General features: G+C 38.8%; 1 protein-coding gene across 4 annotated transcripts in view; it reads left to right on the top strand.

Moving 5' to 3' along the window:
- Positions 1 to 3,849: 3,849 nt before the first annotated feature.
- PPP2R3B (protein phosphatase 2 regulatory subunit B''beta) overlaps positions 3,850 to 22,628 on the top strand; it is a 46,778-nt gene continuing 27,999 nt past the window's right edge. For 3 of the 4 annotated variants that reach the window (XR_014616994.1, XM_084226140.1, XM_084226139.1), the window contains exons 1-2: positions 3,850 to 3,923; positions 5,382 to 5,744. Coding sequence is in view for 3 of the 4 variants with exons in the window: in XM_084226140.1 (XP_084082266.1) it covers positions 5,397 to 5,744 (348 nt within the window). In the remaining variant the exon portion in view is untranslated. Of the gene's footprint in view, positions 3,924 to 5,381; positions 5,745 to 18,985; positions 19,361 to 22,628 lie in introns of those variants that run through there. The other variant, XM_084226141.1, reaches the window with a different exon arrangement.

Raw genomic sequence — 22,628 nt, 5'->3', positions numbered from 1 at the left:
TAAAATGTGGTTATCTATGTCTCAAATACTAATTTAGATTCTTGTTGAGTAGTGGAGAGGAACACTTTTAAGTCATGTTACAGCTGATCTAGGCTAGATGTCTACCTCTGGATAACATGTATTAGGCCTTAGAAATGTTGCATTAGTACAGAGAGTCTGGAGACACCTCTTTATTGCCTGTATGTCCAGGTTGTACACACCCAAGGTTATGAGAAAGAAGCTCAGCTGTCACTGCAAAATGCTGATTAGGAATGAAAATATTCCTGATGAACACCACTGTCCTGTGTCACTGTACACAGTGACAAATAAAGGCAAAGGAAGACTGATATTTAGCCCAGAACATACATTGGCAGTACTGCTAATATCACCCTTGCTGAGTCAATACTAGTGAAGCAAGGTCAGAAAGGAGCTGTAGGCAACAGAGCCCACAAGAGGTGGACATGGCTCTTCAGTTTCTGCACAGGGGTTAGTACCTCCACACTCAGCAAGGAGGGAGGTACTGTGCTGCACAGGTACACCAGCATGGTGCACTAACTCTACTGCACTGGGCTGTTAGGCCCAAGCTCTCCTGTTATTAATTGGCTCGAATTATATCAATGTACCACTCTCTTACACTTATTAAACAAATGCCTTACCTAAAGCATAGTCTGTGTCTTTTACAGCAATGCTAAGTGTGACCCCATCACTAAACTTTCAGGTATTAGTTGGATATTGCATGCTTGGTACTTTAATATTTAGTAATTATTCAGTGGATTTTTAAAGGAGACCATCTTTAAACCAGATGGATACATTTCATAAAAATGGTAAGACACTAGAACAGATTTTTGTTTTCCATACATTGAAAGCAATGTAAAAAGGTTCAGCTTCTGTACTCACTATGTCAAGCAAGAACAAGGAAATAGCAGTCAAGAAGGATTTCAAGTTTCAATTCTCGGTGGAAGATCTGAACAAAGAGGTTCAATTTAGGTATTTCTCCACTTTTGGCCAAGTTTGAACTCCAGTATCTCTACAAAAACACACCCCTACAAGTAGATACACTGCTGAGTGGACCTGATTTAATCAGACACAAGTTCAAAACATCTGTCTCAATTGCCACTACTGGTAAAACCTGATGAGGATGCCCAAAGTGTTTTCTGCTTAACAAAAGGCACATGGAATTGATTCCTCTCTCACACCAATGTTATCCATGACACAGTCTAATGAAGTCAGAGAATTGCTTTGAATCTACACTAGCATGCATGAGAGAACATTATGACTGTGTGCATCTCTCAGAGGGTTTTTTTTTTCATTTCTTTTTTTCTTATTTCTAATGTTCCTCTGGGACATCTCATTGCCAGTTTCAACAAAGGGCATCATCTCTTTGCAGATGATATCCAACTCTACAACTCTGTCAAGTCAGTCTCTGATCCCCTTCTTCCCACCTGTCTTCAACATGTCAATCAACAGATGGCTACACCACCACTAAGGAATGCTTCAAAGGCATTCAAAATGTTTTAAAAGTCCTCTTTGTTCCATGTCTCTTGCTCTGCTATCAGTCTTCTTAATTCAGCCCTTCAGTTCTCCGCCAAAAATCTTGCTGCTATCCATAACACAGGGTTTTAAATTTCTTTTCTCTACTTAAAAGCTACTTCCATATTATATACAGATTTAACCATACTTTGACATCTGCTTCTGCTGTGTTATGTTGAATGTTCTTCTACAGTTTAAAAAATGCCATTTTGTCCACTGTGGCTTTGCAAAAATGTATTTTCTAACTTCACCAACCAACAGGCAGGAAACAGAATACTACACCACTTCAAAAAGTGGAGACTCCCTCAAGAACTTTCAATGTCTTCTTAAGTGCAGAATCTCATTTTAAGACTTGTGAAAATATATTTCAGTGTCTACAGCTGGAAGCTAAAGCCCTCTGATGTACTCAGAAGAGTATTACTGGGTTTTGCCAGATGACTGTTATCAAAATATCATTCCGGTATTACCTGAATGTAATTGTGTTGGACTGTACCAGATTTCTCTCACAGCATCTTGGCTTTTGCTTCTTCTAAGCCTTTTCTTATCTCTGTGTCCTCTCTACAAGCTTCCAAAAATGAGAAAACAAGCCCATTCGTTCACTTACCCTATTTTACTCTTGCCTACATTTTCAAGCTTTCCCTCCAAACCACTGTATCATCTTCAGTACAGCCCCATTTCCACAGCATTAATGTTCCAACAATTTGGAATAATAACCTGTCATAAATCTGGAGCGTCTCTGCTGGTAAAGGAATTGGCAGAATGTAAAATGGATTAACAAAAGTGAGGCGTAGCCACATGAGGAAAAATCAGTGCAGTGGAAATAGGGAATCTGATGTAAAAATACCAATGACTTGCTGATGTAAAAAATACCAAAGAAAAAAAACATAGGGGCCAATGATCAACAACCTAAACCCCACTGATATGTGCACCCAGGGAGACTCAAAGGGGTGACAGCCCTGAAAGCTAACAACCACAAAATGCCAGTGTATATTTTCCAGTACAAAAAAGGGGCTGCAAACAGATTGGCACACATCCTTCTCTTAGTAAGGGGATTATCCTTCTATTTGTTACTGCCTCCACCTCCTCTTTCATCCTATCATTTGCAATCCTGTAACACTAGTGGTAACCATAGCCATTGTGTAGAAAGAGCTTTTAGTGATCTCCTTTTAACAGCATTTAGCAAATGGAACCAGCTCACTTTCACAGAAACGCAGAATGGGTAAATTTTGTGGAAGGGATTACAGTGGGTCACCTGATCCAACCTCTCCACTGAGGCAGGGTCATCCTAGAGCACATGGCACAGAAGTACATCCAGATGGTTCTAGTACATCTTCCACAAGGGAGACTCTACAACCTCTCTGGACAATCTGGGCAATCTGTTCCAGTGCATGTGGTCACCTACACAATAAAGACATTCTTGCTCATATTCAGGTGGAGCTTCCTGTGCATCGGTTTCTGGCCCTTGCCTCATGTCCTAGTGGTTGGCACCACCAAGGAGTGTTTGGACCCATCCCCTCAGCACCCCCCCTTTGGATATTTATACACATCAATAAGGTCCCCTCCTAGTTATGTCTTCTCGAGGCTGAACAGGCCCAGATCCCTCTGCCTTTCCTCTTAACAGAGATGTTCCTGTCACCTTAATTTCTTTGTCACCCTCTGCTGGACCCTCTCCAGGAGCCTCTTGGGCTGGGGAGCCCAGAACTGGACGCTCCAGATGGGACCTCGCCAGGGCTGAGTAGAGGGGCAGGATCACCTCCCTCGACCTGCGGGCAATGCTCTTCCTTATGCATCCCTGGACAGCACTGGCCTTGGCCCCAAGGACACACGGCTGCCTCGGGGACAGCTTGCTGGCCACCAGGCCGCCCAGGTCCTCCTCGGCAGAGCTGTTCCCCGGCAGGTCAGCCGCAGCCTGTGCTGGTGCCAGGGTTATTCCTCCCCAGGTGCAGGGAGGAATTTGCCTTCGTTGACTTCCAGACAGTTCTTCTCTGACCCTCCCTTCAAGCTGTCGAGGTCTTTCTGAAGGGCTGCACAGCCCTCTGGTGTATCGGCCACTCCTCCCGGCTTTGTGACACCAGCAGACTTGTGGAGGAGATACTCTGCCCCTTCATCACTTTGCCAGCTCCTCTCAGAGAACCAGCGAGGAGCAGCCCGTGAGACGCCGAGTCCTTTTCAGAGTTCTAAGTTGAGCTCATACGGCGGTGGCACGGCGGTGGCACGGCGGCGGCGCGGGCAGGGCAGCGCTGCGCTAGCCCCGTGCGGCCCGTCGCCATGGCGACCGGCGGCCGCGTCCCGCGGGGCGGAAGGGCCGCGCTCTCGCGAGATGGCGGCGGTCGGGCCGGGCCGGGCCGGAAGGAGGCGCGCATTTGAAGGCGGCGGCGGCGGGAAGGGGCGGCCGCGGAGGTGGAGCGGGGCAGGTGAGTGTGGCCGGTTCGTGCCGTGGAGTCACGGCGCTCCTCAGCTGCTGCTGCCGGGCTCAGTGCGGGGCCCGGCCGTGGGGAGCGAGCCTGTGGCTGCAGCGCCGCTCCCCGTGCCCGGGGCGGCGCCGGGCTGGCCCTTGCCCAGGACCGTTTCTTTCCAGGCGGGTGGCGCTTGAGGGTGGCTGAGAGCAGCCGCCAGCGCCGTGAAGATGTTGAGCTTAAAAAACTAGGGAAGAGAGTTTTCTTCATTTTCAGAAACAGTTTAACTGAACTGCGAAGTTGTAGCGGTTCGAAAAGTTTAGGTGGTGCAGTTTTAAAAGGCTTCTAGTTGTGCCGTGGGGCGAGGATGAGCTTTAGGTTTTAGTAGGATGTTTGTTTGCTAGGTGTTATTCGGTTCCAAACTGAAGTGCTTGTTTTAAGGCTTGTTCAGCCAGGTGTTTGTATCATTTAGGTTGGAAGAAAAGTCTAAGATCATCAATCATGTACCTTTTACCATATGATTTATGCATATAGATTAAACTCTGTGAAGGGCTTTAAAAAAACCCACAAATGTGAAGAAGCATAGATTTTTATTTGGACTGTACCAAATCATGAAGTAGTTGGATGCTGAAAATCTTTATAGTAACTTTGGTTCTGTTCTCAGTGTTTCGTTCCAGTCCTCTGTCTAACACATGCACAAAAAAAAAAAAAAAAAAACCACAAAAAAAAAAAAAAAAAAAAAAAAACCACAGAAAAACAAACACCAAAACCCTGTTTGTTTCAGGTGAGTAACTGAACCTGAAATCACACCGTCGCAATTCTTGAGTTACATTGGATTTTACATTGGTTTTGAAAAACTGCAAAAGTGAATGTCAAATAAGAGGTTTTTAAAATACCAAATGACAGGGCTTTGGGAATCACTCATGTGAGGATGCAAGATGTTTAATCCATAGCTCAACCTCAGAATGAAAATTGAGCCTTCAGTCTTAGTTCTAAATCTCTTGACTGAAAGACTTGCTTATTAAATCTTATTTGTTTTATCACCAGGGTTTAGCACAAACTGCTTAGATATTTACTTCTTAGTAAGTTCAATTATAAGTATTTTCAAGTCCTATTTTCCATAATACATGTGTTTTTAACACATATTCTTAGGAGATACTTGTAATATTTGTTAGCCATCTCTTTGAGAAAGCCCAAGTGCAATTTCTTGTTCTCTAGTCTCCACCATTTACACAGTATGCTTTTAAAATAAGTTATCCATTATTTAAAATAAATTATTGGAATTGACTCTGACTGATTTATGGCTTACACTTATAAAATGTTGTTGAAGTCACATATTAAAATATAATTCTCAACTTCTCTTGGTATCTTGAGGGAATAAATATTAACACTTTGTTAAATAATGCCTGTGAAACACTGAAAGGTGAATTTATATGATTGTCAAATATTTACTTTGAATTTGAACCAACAAAACAGGGAAACTGGCAGAAAATGTCACCTGGAAAAGTTCTGCAACCTGCAGTGAAAATGAAGGTGGATGAACTCTTTTTGTGCTGGTTGAGTCAGCCTGCAACTCAACTAATACTAAAGGACTGCTTGAGAAGAATCAAGAATAAGGAGAAAACAGAGTTTGGTAACACAGACTCAGGAAACAGTAAAAATGAGAGCTTCACCAGTAAAAATTCCAATTCCAAGCAGCGCATATTAGGAGATACCAGATTGCCTTTGATGTCCTTGAGTCCTCCTCAGCTTTCTACTACTCTTCCATTGGCAACTCCAGCTAGCTCAAGGAACATTTCTAATGTTAGAGCAACACGTCGATCCTCAGGGACCAAAGAAGTAAGTTTGTTTCTTATTAGATTTATTTTTTTAAATGAAACTGACTTTTGTGTTTGTGGTATTGGCAAATTATGTAAGTAAATAGTTTCCCCAGAGGAGGTGCCAGGAGTGGAGTAAAGCAGCTGCACTGAACCTAAAATACCAATGTTTATGTATTATTAGTGTTAGTGGATAGGTGGCCTGATCTTCCATAAGACTGTCTTGGCTCCTTGCCATCTAATTGTGGATAAATTTAAGTCCTTGTGTTTGTGTTCCTTTTATAACATACTGCCTTGAGTGCAAATATTCCTTTGTCTAATGATACCAGGCACTGTTGTTAGTACAAGACTCAAATTTGGCTTCACTGGATCTGCATATTAACAAAGTAATTGTTTTGGTGCTGCATGGTACACTCAGCACTTCCTTCCTAATGAGCTCTTTATTTATAACAGACAATGCCCTCTATGCAAGGATGGCAACCCTGCCCCCAACCTGAAACCTTCTATTTAAGCTTGCAATTCATTTCAATCTAGTTTCTAGCTCTTTTCATAAAGAATAACCAAACTGGATAGAAAATTTTGTCATGACTGACAAAGTTAAGTGTTGCTTATGTATGATCAACGACCCTAGAATCATAGAATTACAGAATGGTTTGGACTGCAAGGGACCTTCAAGACCATCTCGTTCCAGCCACCCTGCCATGGACAGTGACACCTTCCATTAGACCAAAGGTTGCACATAGCCCGATCCTACCTGGCTTTGAACTCTCCCCGGGATGGGAAATGCACAGCTGAAACTGGACAGCCTGTTTCAGTGTCTCACCATCCTCATAGTAAAGAATTTCAATAATTTCTTCATAATATTTGATCTAAACCTACCTTTTCAGTTTAAAGCCCTTTCCCCTTGTCCTGTCACTACATGCCCTTGTACAAAGTCCCTCTCCAGCTCTCTTGTTGGTCCACTTTAAGTACTGGAAGGCTGCTCTAAATTCTCCCCAGAGCCTTCTCTTCTCCAGGTGGAACCATCCCAACTCTCTTAGCCTGTCTTCTTTGGCAACGTACTGCAGTCCTGTGATCATCTTTGTGACCTTCCTCTGGACTTGTTCCAACAGATCCACATCCTTCTTATGCTGAGGACCCCAGAGCTGGGCACAGCACTCCAGAGTCTGGGAGTCTCACCAGAGCAGAATAGAGGGGCAGAGTCACCAACCTTGCCCTGCTGGCCAGCTGATTTTGATGCAGCCCAGAATGTTTGGCTTTCTGAGCTGCAAGTGCACGTTGCTGGATCATGTTGAGCTTTTCATCCAGCAACATCCCCAAGTCCTCCACTGCAGGAATCCTCTCAATCTATTCCCCACCAAGTCTGTTCTTGGCTTGGGATTTCCTTGTCCCAGATGCATGGCCTTCACTTGACCTTGCTGAACTTCATGACATTCATAAAGACTTCAAAGAGTTTTTATGCAGTTTGTGCTATAGGACTATAAATTCTACATTTTAATAATACTGAAAAATTTTAAGAGGTTGTAATTCCCAATTGCTCTATATATTTTGGTATCTAACTTATTGTGGTGTCCAAACCTGGTATCCCAGGGAAGCCTGCTCAATAGGGTAAGGGCAGAGAGGAAAAAGCTTGGATGTTTAGGAGTATCAGTTATTTATTGTTTGTTGTTGATATGCATTGAGTGTATAGACGTACCCTTTAACCCACAGTAATGGCATGACTCTTTTGCACTTAAACATTTAATCTGAAGTGACTGCTTGGTTTCATAAATACTAATTTTCAAATCTAGTTTGACAACTTCTTAGCTCCAAAACACCACATGTCCAGTCCAGTGTTTGTCTAGATTGACTTTACAATCTAGACTTCTGTTTATGTATAATCACCAACCAGGCAGCAGGGCACGATGATTGATTTACTTTTTTGTTGTTGTTCACACTGTTATATTTCCTGTTCTAATGAAATGCAGAAAGTCAGTCAACAGATGCTCAATTTATTGTTGTATCAGATAAAAGCAGGCAAAGGAAAAGTTTCTGTTAAAACCCACTGTTATTTGCTATACTTGATCACTAACTTGTGTTCTGTAATTTCTCTTCATGTGTCTTGGTTGATTGAAGTAAATCCCATAAAGTAGAACTAGAAGAGATTAATGAAGAGTAGCATCCTTGACTTAGTTGGAACTGTTTGTATCGTGCTGAGAGAGAACCTAGAGGAGTTAGGTTGTTGGTTGCTTGAGTAGGTTGGGGAGGGGGAATTTCCAAGCAATGCGAAATTTATTTATAGCTTTATTATTCAGGTGAACTGAATCTTCATCCAAAAGTTTCTTAATCTCTAAGTGTAAATTGCATTTGCAGCTGGAATTAACTCTTAAATACCACCAAGAGTTGCATGTTCTGTGATGACAGTGTATTTTCTCTTAAAAAGCACAATGTACCCCACTTTATTCCACAAACTACGTCACACAGTGTCAAAACTAATGCATCTGCTATTGTGCAACTTAGTATGTTTCTCAGATCAAGCCACAGTGGTTTTACCTACCTCTTATGAGTTTTAAGAAAGTTTGGGGTCTCATCTTGTTTCTGTAAGCGGAAGAAAATGTTTCAGATGCTGGACCTACAGTACAAGCTAATACAGATATAAATTCTGAATAGCAGTCCTGGAAAATGATAAAAGTTCATGTGTGTAGCTCTGTGTGCATGATGGTGTTATTAGGAAAAGGTTTTTGCGTCAAGCCATAAAGAGCTGGAGAATTATTTCTTTTTGGACTATACTAGTTAACTTAAGCATCTTCTTAAACTTTTTCTTATTGTGCACTGGAAGTCTCATAAGGCAGCATACAAGTAGTTAAGCTACTTTGGCAGGATACATTTTCAGTATCACTGAGCTAAATCACTGCCTTTGATTATGGGTAAGGCTGCTGTATGCCTTTTTCCTGTTTCTTAAAATGTTCCCGCAACTTTTTTGAAGCATGCCAAACCATAAAGTTGATAACAGAAAACCACCATCTTTAAGTAATTACCAGGAAGTAAATATGATTGTGTAGGAAAACAACATTTTCATCCTACAGGTTTCTGTACTTGTTAGCAAAACATGTTTCTTCTGAACAGGAAGCATTCTTAATTAGAATCTAATTAGATGTGTATTCTTTTTATACTTTAAACAGTAGCATGTGAGCAAAATAAGTTGGTGTGCTGATGGCAACCATTAAACAGCATTAAATGTACTGTAACTGTCAGCTATTGTATTCAAGGAGATCTTTGCCTTTTTTCCAGAGATTAGATTGTAATTGAAGCCTGTGGGTTATATTTCTATCCAAAATTCAGAAGTTGCCGTGTATTTTGCTGAAACACTAATCTTGCCAGAGGAGAATTTGCTGTCTTTCAAGTGAGTTGAAGCTCTCCCCTGATTAGCAAGTCAAAAGTACTTATTCCAATAATGAAAGAACCTACGTGGTCTTTATGGATTTTGGTTTTTTTTCATCTGGACAGGTCACTTAAAGACTTAAGAGTAAACTGTTGACTTAATCCAAATGCACATTTTAAAACTTGTTCAAAACTCTGCCATGAAAATTCATCTTTCAGGGTGTTTTAGTGCAAATGAAAACAAAAGTGTTTGTTTAGGGATTTTTTTTCCTTTATGGGAGGTGCTTTGCTTCGCCTGCATGGTGCCATTCACAGTGAGGTGGATATCTGACTGTACCCATTGTGTAAACGTGTTAATTGTGGAGTTCTGGTCGCTTTGGTTGCGTGATGTGAAGTGCTTGCTAGCACTTGGTATTCTGCAAGTAGGCCTGTGATTTCTATGTACTATATGCTTCAAATAACAAAAATTTAGAGACAAAAAAGTTTCAGCATTCAAGTCCCAAATATTTTCTGAGTGTATTGTTGAAGAAATTCTAGGGCTGTAAGTTTGCAACTAGAAGAATGCTGTAGATTTCTTCTAACCCTTATCACAACTGTAGATAGATTTAACAGTGTTTCTGGGACTGCAGGTTATCCTAAACACATGGGCCATACACAATTGTACACTGTTCATCACACTGTCAAAAATACCAGTCCTCAAGGCCTAAAAGGTGCCATGGGCAACATGTTTAATCCTGACCAGCTGGTGTGCAAGGCAATCTGGGGAAACTATTCACAGAATTCCCTTTGGGCATTTTGTGGGATGGTGGTGTAGAGAATGAGATATAATCAGAAATACTTCAAAGTTATTTTCCATTTCTCTGCAGTATCAATGTTTGATATAAAGGTACTTCATGAAGTGGTTTCTCTATATCCTTTATTTGATAAGCATACTGTTCCTGGTAGTTGTCCTGTGGCAATTAAAGCTCATTTTCCTCCTGTATCTGTGACTTGTAAATGTTTTTACTTCTTTAATATACAGCTGCTTAGCTTGATAATGAACAACATTCTTGCAAAGTTTTTGTGATCAGTTACTTGATTTAAACATAGTGGTACTGCTGTGATCCATTTTAGTTTAAAGGGAGGCTAGAATGAAACATTGGCTGAAGTCTGAATAACACTTAACAGCTGCCTTTTGAAACAAATTAATTCTGAGAGCTCCAGGTAGAGGGTAGCTGGGCTGATACCATCATCTTACAAAGTGTCTGTCTGCATCTGAATTGCTGCCTCTTTCATACCAGAACTGTTAACTCCAGAGCCTGGGCTGTGTGGGCTGTGTTAGCGTTGCTCTGCACCCCAGGTTGTGCTGTGTGGTCTAACACAGACACTCCCTAACTCTGTATCACGCAAAGATAGTGTTGGTAGTGCCATGTCCTATCACAAAGTGGGGAGGATGGTGGACTTGGCTTTCAACTCAAGCCCGTGACTTAAAGGGAGACTGTAAATAACCTGGTATCAAACTGATGTACTTTCACAATGATAACTGGGTACTATGAGAGATGTCAGCATTAGTGTGATCTCAATAAAGCTCCGTCTATGGTGCCAGCAAAGGAAGGGCAGCCAAAAGTCCGTGTTAAAGTCTGGAAGAGTGCAGTTATAGGTGTTCCTATAAAATTCTTATTAGCTTTGATTGAGGTGACATAATAGTTGTCAACATAAGCAGCACTGGTAGTATGTTGTGTTATTCGTCTTAAGCTTTGCTGTACTGAATAGCTTGGAATAGAAGAGCCATTATCCTGATTAAAGAGCTAACTGTTCTTTTTATTCATAATTGAGAAACTGAAAGTTACTCACTGTTGCAGGGTTTGATAGTGCTCCTTATTCTAACTGTATCTCGTTGCCATGGCATGTATATGTTGCTCTTGTTAGCAGTTATATTGATTTTGTTTACACTTTGTGCTTTATTAAAAAAAAAACAACTAACTTTTGTCCTCTTCCGAATTGGCAATTGCACTTTTGTCCTACTGGAAACTTATATTATTGTATGCTGCATCCAGTCTTAAGAGTTTTTGGCATTTCTTGTACTGAGAAATGGAAATCTGAATTGTGTAGCTTTCTTCAAGTTTTAAGCTCACCTGAATCCTGACCCAAGATGATTAAAATTAATGCAATTTTGAATTATAACATTTATTAATGAAGTCACATCTTTCTGAATAACTGACAGTTAAAAGCAAACAAAAAAGTTCAAAGCTATATCATCATAGCTTACAGATCTTTACTTCCAGTTGCTTCTCTGTTCTTTCAAAACAAGTAAACTTAATTATAGCTTTATATCAGCCATTGAAACAGTGCCTTTTTTTAATGGATGTTCAATCTGTGAGGAGATTAGGTATTGATATAGATAAGATAGCCTTTTCTTTCTTTTTTTCTTTTTTACATCCAGTGATGCTTGAGAACCTCTTCATGTGCCTTACATTTACTCTGTCAGCAAGAAATAAACTTGAGGCCAAAAGTATGTATGGGCTTACTTCAATATCAAATCATAAATGCAGCTGATCCAGTGAGCAGATTTGTCCACTGTTGTTTCCTAGTCAATGGCTGCACAGAATTTTTCAGCAAGCCGTGTTATGAGAAAAATCATCAAAATGCCAGTGGTAAAATCAGATGACAGAGTCTTGGCAAATTAAGAGGTTTTGCACACACAATTGTCTTAAAGTTGCCTTGCTTTCACTGTATATAAGTCGTTGCATTGATTCAAGAAGGTATTAATTAAGCATACTCATTGTTTTTCACAGTCAGCAAAAATGGTTACTAAATTCAGTTTAAGTGTGGCATAATATGTAAATAACTCCTTTGTTATTTACATATAACATGTAAATGTTATAATGGTGTGGGCTGCTGCTAGTGTGGTATTCTTGTCTTCCAGTTAACCACATGGTACCAATGTCTGCTAGATAAGATTAATTTGCATTCTGCAGGCAACAGAGGCAACTTAAAATGGGTTCATGGAAACCTACAATGACCAAGACATGTTTTTAAAAGTGTGTTCCAGTAGTTAATGTTAGATGTGCCCCTTTTGCATAGCAGTCATGTGAAAAATAGCTAGAAACTGTAGAGCCACCCACGTACTGCTTCTTGACCACAGGTACTTGCAGGAATGATGGGATATGTGTCCTGTTTACCTTGTGCATGCTGTTTAGTTTTATTTCATATGGAACTAGCCTTGCATATTTGTTCTATTGCAGATCCTACTAGTAACTTCGGCTAATTTCAGGTTGAGTGGGATGAGCTGGAAGTCTAAAAGGAAAATGTACATAAAGCCTACATGGGAAAATGTAGGGGGGAAATATCGAGTAGGTGCTGAAGAAATCATTGCCAAATATTTGCAAGATGTGCTCAGTGTGGATTAGGTTCAGTTTGACTTTCTTGACAAAAGAAGCCTTGTAGAACTTATCAAATGGCTTGACTTGATTTGGTTTTTTTTGATTCAGCAGAACCAGGAGACCAGTTTCTAATGAGTTTTATTCCTTTAGAAGCTAGATTTGTGTTGATGAACAATAAACAATCTTCTAAATTTTGTTAACATTTTTAGTAGATATGATGAATGCTGATGTATTGTAAATAATAATCTTTGTGACATACTTTACCAAAAGATAAAGCAAGCTATTTGAAATTATGCGATATTGAAAACAATGAGCTAGATTATTCTTCTACCTGCAAAATCTTTGTGAATAGTCATTTACAGCAAATACTGTAAGTCTCCTGTTATAGTATCAGATTTTTAAACAAAAGATTGCTAATTTTTTTCTCTTACTTGCTTTTAACATGCTAAAAATACTGCCTAAAATTTGTTTTATTTGCTTATTTATCAAGTGACACATTTAAGCCTAGTATTTTAGAATAATTTTTCTAGAATGCTTGAAAAAATATGTAAAAATTCACACTAAGACTTACAGTAATGGCGATTGGAGGAAAGTCAGGAGTACTGCTCCTGTTCTGGCAATGTATTTGGGGTGTTCCTTCTCTGTAAGATGTCTTATTTCTTGGGTCTTTTTTCTTCATGTGTAATGATTGCCCTGTTAGTTATCCTGAAAGCTAAAATTCACATGGTTACCAGTGACCACCTTCTTTGCTCTGCCTTCTTTCTTTGCTTTGTCCTTTGGCACTGTACCCTGCTTGCAGTTTTGGACAGCTTTCCATTTAGTTCTGTAGAAATCAATATAGTTTGTTGCCTGTGTTTCCTATATCAGCAATGATTTCAGACTGATACAACAACACAATAATATTAGATTAAGTCTTCATAGAAGTTCTATCAGAAATCCTTGTTTTGGTTGGTAAATTAACCATTTGTAATTTTACTGACACACATGTAGGACAAAGTCTGTGTCTTAAGCTTCCTAATTTGTTGGTTTTGTGTTAAGATCTTCAGGGAGGGAGATCTCAAGCAAGAATAAGCAAATCATAAGCAAGAAGTTGTCCTGCAGTTATCACTGACTCAAAACTGTCTTGTGATTTGAGAGACTAAATTACATGATGCTGGATTTAAAGTAGTAGTTGTACTTTCATGCACTAATCATTCTAGTCTGGGAAAAGATGCTTTTGAAAGGATTGATTGAACATTCAGTTAGTGTTCAAAAGATGGAAGTACTGAACAGCTTATACAATGTTTAACTAAATTGCTGGAGAGTTATAAAATGTCATTTATGTTCTTAATACCAGACTTCTAAATTACTGTCAACTTGTAAATTAAGGTGACACAATGTAAATAATAACAATAACAACAATCTAGAAATTACTAAATATCCAAAATGGCTAGTGTGACTTTGAAAAGTTCCATAATGCGTATCATTAGACTTGGTTGTAAAAGCTGCTGTCTCTTGTAGGAAAATCTCTGGCATTCTGAATCAGCCTGAACTGATTGTTCATTTTAATCTAAGTCTGCTATTCAGAGGCTTAAGTTGGTAAAGTTACATGTGCATGTATTGTGGACTGTAGCTTCATCTGTGGATAGCCTCTGTACCATGACAGTTGATGTAAAATGTAAAAACACAGCATCTTATTAGAGGAAATATGACTTTAATTTGTGTAATCCATAGTTGATTTTTTGTTTATATCTTTCTCTCTTTAATACTCACCTCATCAGCCTCAATTTGGGTGGTCCTGGTTTTCATGATCTAATGAATGGGGTCATGTGAAGATCATGAATAGTAAATAGGCTCCATCTGCAGAACTATTCCAACCTTTTTCCCTTAAAATTCAGTTTATGCTGTACACAAATAAATAAAATGTGTAGTGACTTTAAGACGGCAAAGAACATGAGAATTGTTCTAAAGATTTGTAAACCATTCCTTTTTTGTCAGGCATTGATTTTATGACTTCTTGATGCTTGCTGAATTGGTCTGTCAGATGCAGTTAACAAACTGAAAAAGGCCCTTGCTATGGCTTTGGAGTCCAGGCTGTGTAATCATAGCAAGGTGACGTGTATCTTATCCTAGCTGTAAGCTGATAATGGCCCTTACCATGGTGTTCATACATGGCTTTCTTTTGGTAATGTGCAGAAAATCTCATCTGCCCCTCCTTCCTGGCATACTAACGTGACCACACCTCTGGCATCTAACTGCTGTCTTTTTACTTACTCACTGTCTTGCCTCAAAAGACTGGATTCTCTGAACTACTGTGGAAAGAACTGCCAGGCATTGTTCTGTCTAATCCAAGAGTACTGGAAAATTTAAATAATCATTCAAGAAGGCATTTACATGCAGGACTTCTCATTCCAGTGGGGAAGCATTGCATCCTACAAGAAAAAAATTATGTACCTAGGCCTAGATGCGCATGAACTCCTTTCCAAGGCCAAAGGATCAGTTTCTTCTTGGGAAGGTAGATTTCTTAACTGCACAGTGTCAACATCTAGCAGTTCATCAGTGTGTCATACTCACTCCAGGAACACTGTCCATAACATTAAAGCAATCAGTTTCCATAACTGGTTGTTGAATATGAGCCTAATAACTTGATTCCTTCTGCTGTGTACACATTGTACGTGTTAGCTCCCTTGGGTTTTGTGAGTGTACTGAAAAGGGATGACTCCCATCCAAAGGAGAGTCAGGGATGAATAGTAGTACTTTGTCATTCTGTGCAGCTCACAAGTGCATTGTCCTCTTGTTCTCTTTTCATGCACAGCAGTTACAAATGGGAAGTTGCTAGCAAAAAGTTAGTTTCAGGATCTTTCAGTATAGCAAAGGCCAGGTATGGACTATCTGGTTTAGAAATAATTCTTGATAACATTTAAATAATGGTGGTAGTCTAGACACAATGTTTTTTAAGGGGGGGGGGAAGGAGCTCAGCATTTCAGGGTTGTTTGGGTTTTCTTGTTTTCTTAGTCTAGCAAAGAATTGTTTCTTTTGTTTGTCTTCTAGTATATTTATGTAATTTCTTCTTTGTATTTCTTGCCTCATAGCTGTGTTTTAGCAAACATCCTTAGCTGATTGACTTCTTGTATATTTTCCTGACCTAATTGTTTTTACTAGTGCTTTCTTTCCACTTTAAGCCTCTGGAATATATCTTTAATACTACATTAGTCATGCCGTTACTTTTTTTTTTTCCTGTATTGAAAAGGTGCCACCTTGCCTTACTTCTCTTAACTGCTGTGTTCTACCCCACACTCTTAATTTACTTTTGTAAAGGGTTGCATTAGTTCCATAACAGCCCTTTAGATTGGCTGATTTGGAGATACAACAATTTTCTTTCCACAGTTAACCCAGAAGCTACTCTTAGTTTCTGCACCATCACAGGCTGAGGGATGCTATTGGTTTTCATGCTGTTGCCATTGGGATTGGCTATTCAGCTTTATTTAAATTTCCTCCAAAAGCCAAACAGGCTTTCTGTCATCTTGGTTCACATTTTATTGGGTTGAACACTAGACTCCAGCAACTAAAGTTTTTATATGGCTGAAAATTATTTTCTTGGGGTCCTCCTGTAATGCTTTTTCCAGATTTGAGGTCACTTCCACTTAAGAGATTAAGACTTTAATATACTGTTGGTACATGCTTCTGACAAGAAATTCTGGTTTGCTAGGCAAATACTTAAGGGTTTTTTAAGTAGTCTTCAAGATTGTATTTCCTCTACAATACCCAGAATATTGTGTTATTTATGCTGCATTACTCTTGTATATTTTCAGATCTTTGTTAAAGTGGTGAATTCTTTGGCCACAGTCCTTGAGCCCAGTCCATTCATAGTGTGTATCTTTAGATTTGGAAGGAAGCTCTGAGCATGCATCTTCCCCGTTTGTTTATCTAGCTAATAATAAGCTGCCAGGATACTTGAACAGCTTCATGGCTGGCACCCAGACCTTCACCCAGTAAAAGATTTTGCCTTAGCTTTCACTGGAGAGAATTCAGATTTAGAATAAAAGTAACACTAGAACACTTCTAGTTCAATCTGGATGAAAGCTGACTTTCCCCATTGATTAATTCATGACTGAAAAGGTTAAAACACATCTTAGGGGATTCATGACCTCATTGCTTTATAAATGCTCAGTCTCCTTAAATGTGGCAATACAAATTCCTTTTCCATTTAGATGGTGAAAATGATGTGATTGGCAGCCAGTTGCAATCTCTGGAGCAACAAATTGCAACCTGTGAACAACAAATACCCACGTATATAAATGACCACTGGGTTGGAAACCATAGTGCAAAAACATGTTAGACTAACAATGGGGTTGACTTGGAGCAGTGAAGTAATATTATGACAAAGCAATGCAGAATATTCAAAATATTGAACCTGGTTTACTGGTTAAGTTATGATGAGTTCTGAGAACCGTTTGAATAAAGGAGGGAAATACACAACTCCTTCAAAAATGGAGTTCAGAACATTTCTTTGTTACTGAGGCTCCTTCAGCAGGTTCAGGAACTCCAGACCTTTTAGGTTCCAGACTGGCACTTGATTCTTTTAGATTAGCTCTCAATGTGACAGTCCATCACCTTAATGACATAATACGGCCACATCAAATAAGATGGTGAATGTAGCAGCAAATGGGTGTGCATCACCTGGTTAAAAGGGATGAAAATAGCGATTTAGGTGAGAAGATACCTTTCCATACCTCAAGTAAGGCCTGTTCTGCCTAACCTGAAACACAATCTGCCTTGCAATACAACCTTCCTGACCTTCCACATTTTGGTCTGGAATGGTTATCTGTTGCCAGAATAGGATTCCTCTCCTACTCTAACACCTCAGCCCTTCATCTCAAGTTCCAGGCACGCTGCTGTTGTGTACTGCATGCCCAGTTTTCTGTTGACTTCCCTGTGGCCAAGGTTTATCCCAGGTTAGTTGATTTAGTCTTCCTAAAAGACAGTGAGTGACAGCCAGATTTGCTCAATGCAGTTGGATAGTCTGGTCATGCCAGCCACAACAAGTCTGACTCTTGCCTTGTCAATTCCTTTCTTGTTCTCACACTTCCGAAAGAAATAAATATCTTCATAACGAGCTACAGTAAAGAAGTGGGAGGCGGGGACAGGACTGGATACTAAATTAAAACCAAAAAAGCAGGTGTTTTGTCATCATTTACTCTGTAACAATATGTGATAAGCTAAAAAAAAGATCCAGTTAAGACAAATTGTGTTTCACTAGCACTTTTTCATAGTTTCCTTTTCTTAATTGAACAAGGATATTTACTATGGAGTTCTAATACAGTGTTATATATAGAATGGCTATGAATGGATAAATAGAGCTAAAGATTATGTGGGCATAAAATAGTGCCATCCAGTAAAAGGAATCTCTGACATAGTGGTGAGAGAGTTGTTTTGGGCTGTGTACATTTTGTAATCAGGAAAATGGCCTTATTTAAAGTAGGAGGGATGAAAACAGAGTAGGTTTGGCCAGGTCTTTCCTTTGATGCTGTTTGCAACTAAACTTGTGCATGACAATTATGTTGGTAATAAATAGGCAACATCTGTCTTTAGAGAATTTGGAGGTGCTAGCAGTGTTTACAGCTTAGAATAGTAAGAGTTACCATACTCATAACTGTAATGGTGATATTTGAAAAAAAAAATCCATCAAAATAGAAGCATTTCCTAAAGATTGATTTGCTATAGGAATAGCCATTTAAAATGTGAAAAGTCCACTAGTTATAAGTTAACGTACCTAAAACTGTAAAGGAGTAGGAACTGAAGGTCACTTTAATTTTCACAGAAGCTTATCAGATTTCTGTTTCCATGAAGAGTATTGATGTGTACTAAAACTTGGCCTCACCACCCCCATAAAATGTATTTGAGATTCAATACACTGAAAATAGAGTGGTGTAGCAGAGTATAATGCTAGTGAAATGTGACACGTATGCAATCTAGTATGTGGATGTTAATGTTTATAAAACTATTTAATGAAAAACTATCCTGTCAATTTTTTTCAAATTTTGTGACATAATTTCTAGTGTAACATTTTGGTAAAACATGATTTAAAGCAGTGTTTCAGCGTGGTTTGATGTTTTCAGACATTAACTTCATTTCTGCTGTGGTTTTCCATCTTAACATTTAAATTTTTAGGTTCTTGAAATATAGTAACTTAGATATAGATGAATGTAAAAAAATTATTTCTTGATTATGTGAGCCATTCTGAAAGTCTGTCTGAAACTTCTTCTGTCATTGCCTTCATTGTTGCAGTGCAATAGGGTTCCCACTAAAGAACGAAGAGTTTAAAAGGAATTAATTGCTGTGTAATAAGCCTTATTCTTTGGTGAGGTACTTCATTGAAGCTAGACAGTGAGTGTTTTGTGACAGAAGGGAAAGCTGAGGGGGATGGGAGGAGGAGGAAGCTAGAAAATAACCATGACTGGCCTCTGCATTCCTGTAGGGCTTGCCTTTTTTAAAATTGGAAGCTGCTTTTATAGATGCTCCTCCAAACACGGTTTTCATTTTCCATACTGTCCCCTTTAGACTTTGGAATGCCTGGATGAAAGGGCAGGCCCCCAAAGTGACTTCCCAATCTGTTTTTGCAATTCCAGCCAAGTTCCCTTTAATGTATGGAGCGGGTGAAGTTGAGCTGACTCTTATAATATCCCAGAACTCGGGAGCAGCTGCTGCTTTAAGCGGCACTGAGAGATAATACAACAGCTCTGCTATTTACTGGGACTCAAGTGCCTGCACTGGCACACAGAGACATTATATGAAATCCGAAAGCATGAGGATAAAGGAGATTTCTTTGCGACAAGATCCTGATCTAAGAAAGGAGTTGGCATTGCTAGCTCGAGGATGTGATTTTGTTTTACCTTCTAGATTCAAGAAGAGACTGAAAGCTTTTCAGCAGGTTCAGGTTTGTCTTTCTGTTCTTATACATTTAAGTTATTGTTGTCAATTGTACCTTCACAACCACTCAAACTGCGGGCAATGCATGGAATCTGTTACTCAACTAGCGGGGTTTTAATAGTTTGTTCCATATATGATGATTTCTTCTGTGTTTTAAAAGACTGTGCTGGTAGTTTTGTGCAAAGAAAAGATGAGAGTTTGCTGAAGCACATAGCGCAGCTTAAGTACATACATCAAGTACGGTGTTTGCACAAAGGTATATGCAGTGCAAAGTTGGTGCATTTAATGCTATTAGACTTTTAAAGACTGTTTTCCTTAATCTGCATAATTGCAATGTGTGTGCATTTCTCTGGGGGGTTTAGTTTCCTCTTACTGGAACTGGGCATATAAAATATACTGAAATAGGCTGTAACTTCACTAGCTCAGACATAATATGGTAAAAAGTGCTTTTCATACTTCCATGATGATCCTGAATTGCTTTAGATTATGTTTATTTTGAAATTTCTATTTGAATGAGATCAGTTGCTGACGCTTGATTCACACGCGAATGCTGCTGTTTTGTAGCAGTGAGTTAAAGCTACAATTTTAAGGCGTGCTTAAAATTGAGAATAGAAATATTTGAAAAGTAAAATCAGAAGGGAAACTACTTATAGAGTCAATGTTCAAAGAGATTTGTTATCCCTTGGAGTGAGAAAGCGTACAACGTTTTTTGAGAAACTGAAATTTGGTCTTTCTTTGAATACCCTTTAAGACATATAGTGATATCTGAAAGCATTCACTTTGACCTTACCTCACCCTCACTTCTAGTTCACATACTAAAATAAAGGTGTGTCAGTGAAGGCATGTGTGAATTTTTTTCACCCTTTTTTAATTAAGGAAAGTTTAGCAGTTGAATAAAAATTACATGAACTTAGAATTTCTGGCATTGTTAGTTATTCTAAATATAGTCTGCTACTTAATTTTGAATTCAGAGCGCTAGTGTCCCTTCCAGATGACCTTCAAGAGAGGGACCTTCAATAGAACCCTATTACCCTAAAAATGTATTAGCCTTCTGTCTTCTGTATGATATAAAATCTGTTTCAAGTGATCTTTATAAACAATGTTTATTCCTTTGTGCAAAGCAGAATGCCAGTGTTGACTGTGCTGGTTTATACCATTCAGCATAAACATGTGAGTTAAAGGATTTTTGACTTGTCTTCAGTGCTAAACTGGAAACAGGTACAAGAACGAATTGACTAGAGGTAGCAAGAAAAGAAAATACTATCTTAATTACCCAAAAGCAGTGGTAGTGGTTAATATTTAGGCACCTCAGAGGAGGAGACAAGTTCAGTCTAGTCATGGCATCCTGTTGTAAACAAACACAGCATTGCCTTGTGTGGTGCCCCTTAACTTGATCTGTCTTTCATCAAGCAATAGTTGGATCACTTGTACTTTTACAGGGCCTTTTTATGTTGACCTAGAAAACATCTCAGTGTAGTATGGTTAAGCATACCTCCAAGCTACTAACTGCTTTAGAAAACAGCTTGTCTAATCTGTAGGGGTTCTAGGATGCTGCTGGCTATAAACTTCTAGTGAAGACAATGAGCAATTATTTTTCATTTTTTTAACCAGTCTTGCACTTCCTGGATAAATAGCTACTGTAGAATAATGTATGATAAATGACTTCATTAGATTTCAAAAATTTTTGAGCAAAACAGAATTAATAGGAGTATAAAACTAGAATATGAGATCTGTCATTGCTCAGTTTGATAGAAATTGTGTTCTCTTATGCTCCTTTTTTAGGTGCTGGTTTGCTTTTACCCCATGATGTTAAGGAGACCTTTTTGGAAATATAATAAAAAATTAAATATGGGTGTTAGTAACTGTTGATATAGAAGATGGGTATCTTTTACCTGCTGTTTTATGTTCATTCCAACTTATCCTCATAGGTTAGGTGCTTTTCAAAGAATAGTTGTTTATCAGCTATATAATCATTGAAGAAATTTCATGTTAAAATTAAAGACTCCTTAGAGATTTTAGAATAACTTGAAACAAAACTTTATCATTTCAGCTGCCAAGCTTTGTTGGTTTTGGAATTTACAACCTCCCATTTCACTGTATAGGCTTTCAGAAACAAGTTCATGAATATGATGTAAAATTAGAATGCTAAAGTCAGACAGAAATGGAAGCCAATCTATTCTTCCATATTTCTACTACAATCTTGTAATTTTATAATTTGTTAAACAAATGACAGATTCTCTTTATATGGTTTGTGCTATTAAAACTAGCATCTTAAAATAAAAAATTAGTAATGATGCTGAATGGTGAAATAACATGTGGCTCAGAATCCGCTCTGACGCGGGCTGGAATGGCTGGGTCTTCCACAGGTTCCAAGAATTCTAAGGCAATGGCTTCTCATAAAGGGCCATGTAAGCAAATAATCTGTGTAGGTAATCCCCTGTGGTTTAGAAGGAGTGGTCATTAGAGCATAGCACATCAGGTTTCTTGAAAATCTTTAAATAGACCACCAGTAGTAAGGTGGGTTGTTCTGGAAAGTGGAATAGGCAGTTCCTCAGTTTTAATTTATTGATGAAAATTGAAAAAACCTGAGCAAAGTAGGGCTTCATGGAAAGATCTATTTCTCAAAAGAAAGATGAAGCAATACATAACTGTTGAAACATTCTCTGTTACCTTGGAGAGCTAAATTTCTTAGTAGGTATCTCTGCATGAAAGGAAGTAAAACTTCGTTCCATCTTACCCTGATGTTGATCCTAAACCAAGATCTATCTTAAGTACTTAACACCTATGGAATATATTGAGCTGGGAATGCAGCACTTGAAGAGTCACTGTGTCCACCTTGCTTGTCAATTTATCTGAAACTTTGGAGGAAGAAGAAACTCTCCTTGTCAAATGTACTGGCAACTTACAGTGAACTTAAAGGCTGAGCACTGTATTTTAGCCAACATCTGGTGACATCCCTACCTGTTAGAGTTGGAATATAAGCAGCACCATTATGCATGCTCTATGAGGAAAATATACCTCAAGTTTGAAACATAATTAGAATAAAATACATGTGTGTACACTGATATGCTTACACATTTAACTCAGTGTTAGCTAAACCTTGGAAAATGGGTATTTTTTGCTACTTTGAGGCCACATCGTCTTACAAAACTGTAGAGTTCTAATTTTAAAACTACACTTTTTTAACAATCAAATAAATTCATGCTGAATATAATGATTTTTAAAAAGGAGCTAAAAAAAATCTGGCTTAAGTTTTTAATTAATCTTCTCAATGT

Source organism: Fringilla coelebs (assembly GCF_963513975.1).
Source record: "Fringilla coelebs genome assembly, chromosome: 2".
Classification (NCBI taxonomy): domain Eukaryota; kingdom Metazoa; phylum Chordata; class Aves; order Passeriformes; family Fringillidae; genus Fringilla; species Fringilla coelebs.
Note: the sequence above shows the minus strand (reverse complement) of the source record. Positions and strands in the feature narration are given on the sequence as shown.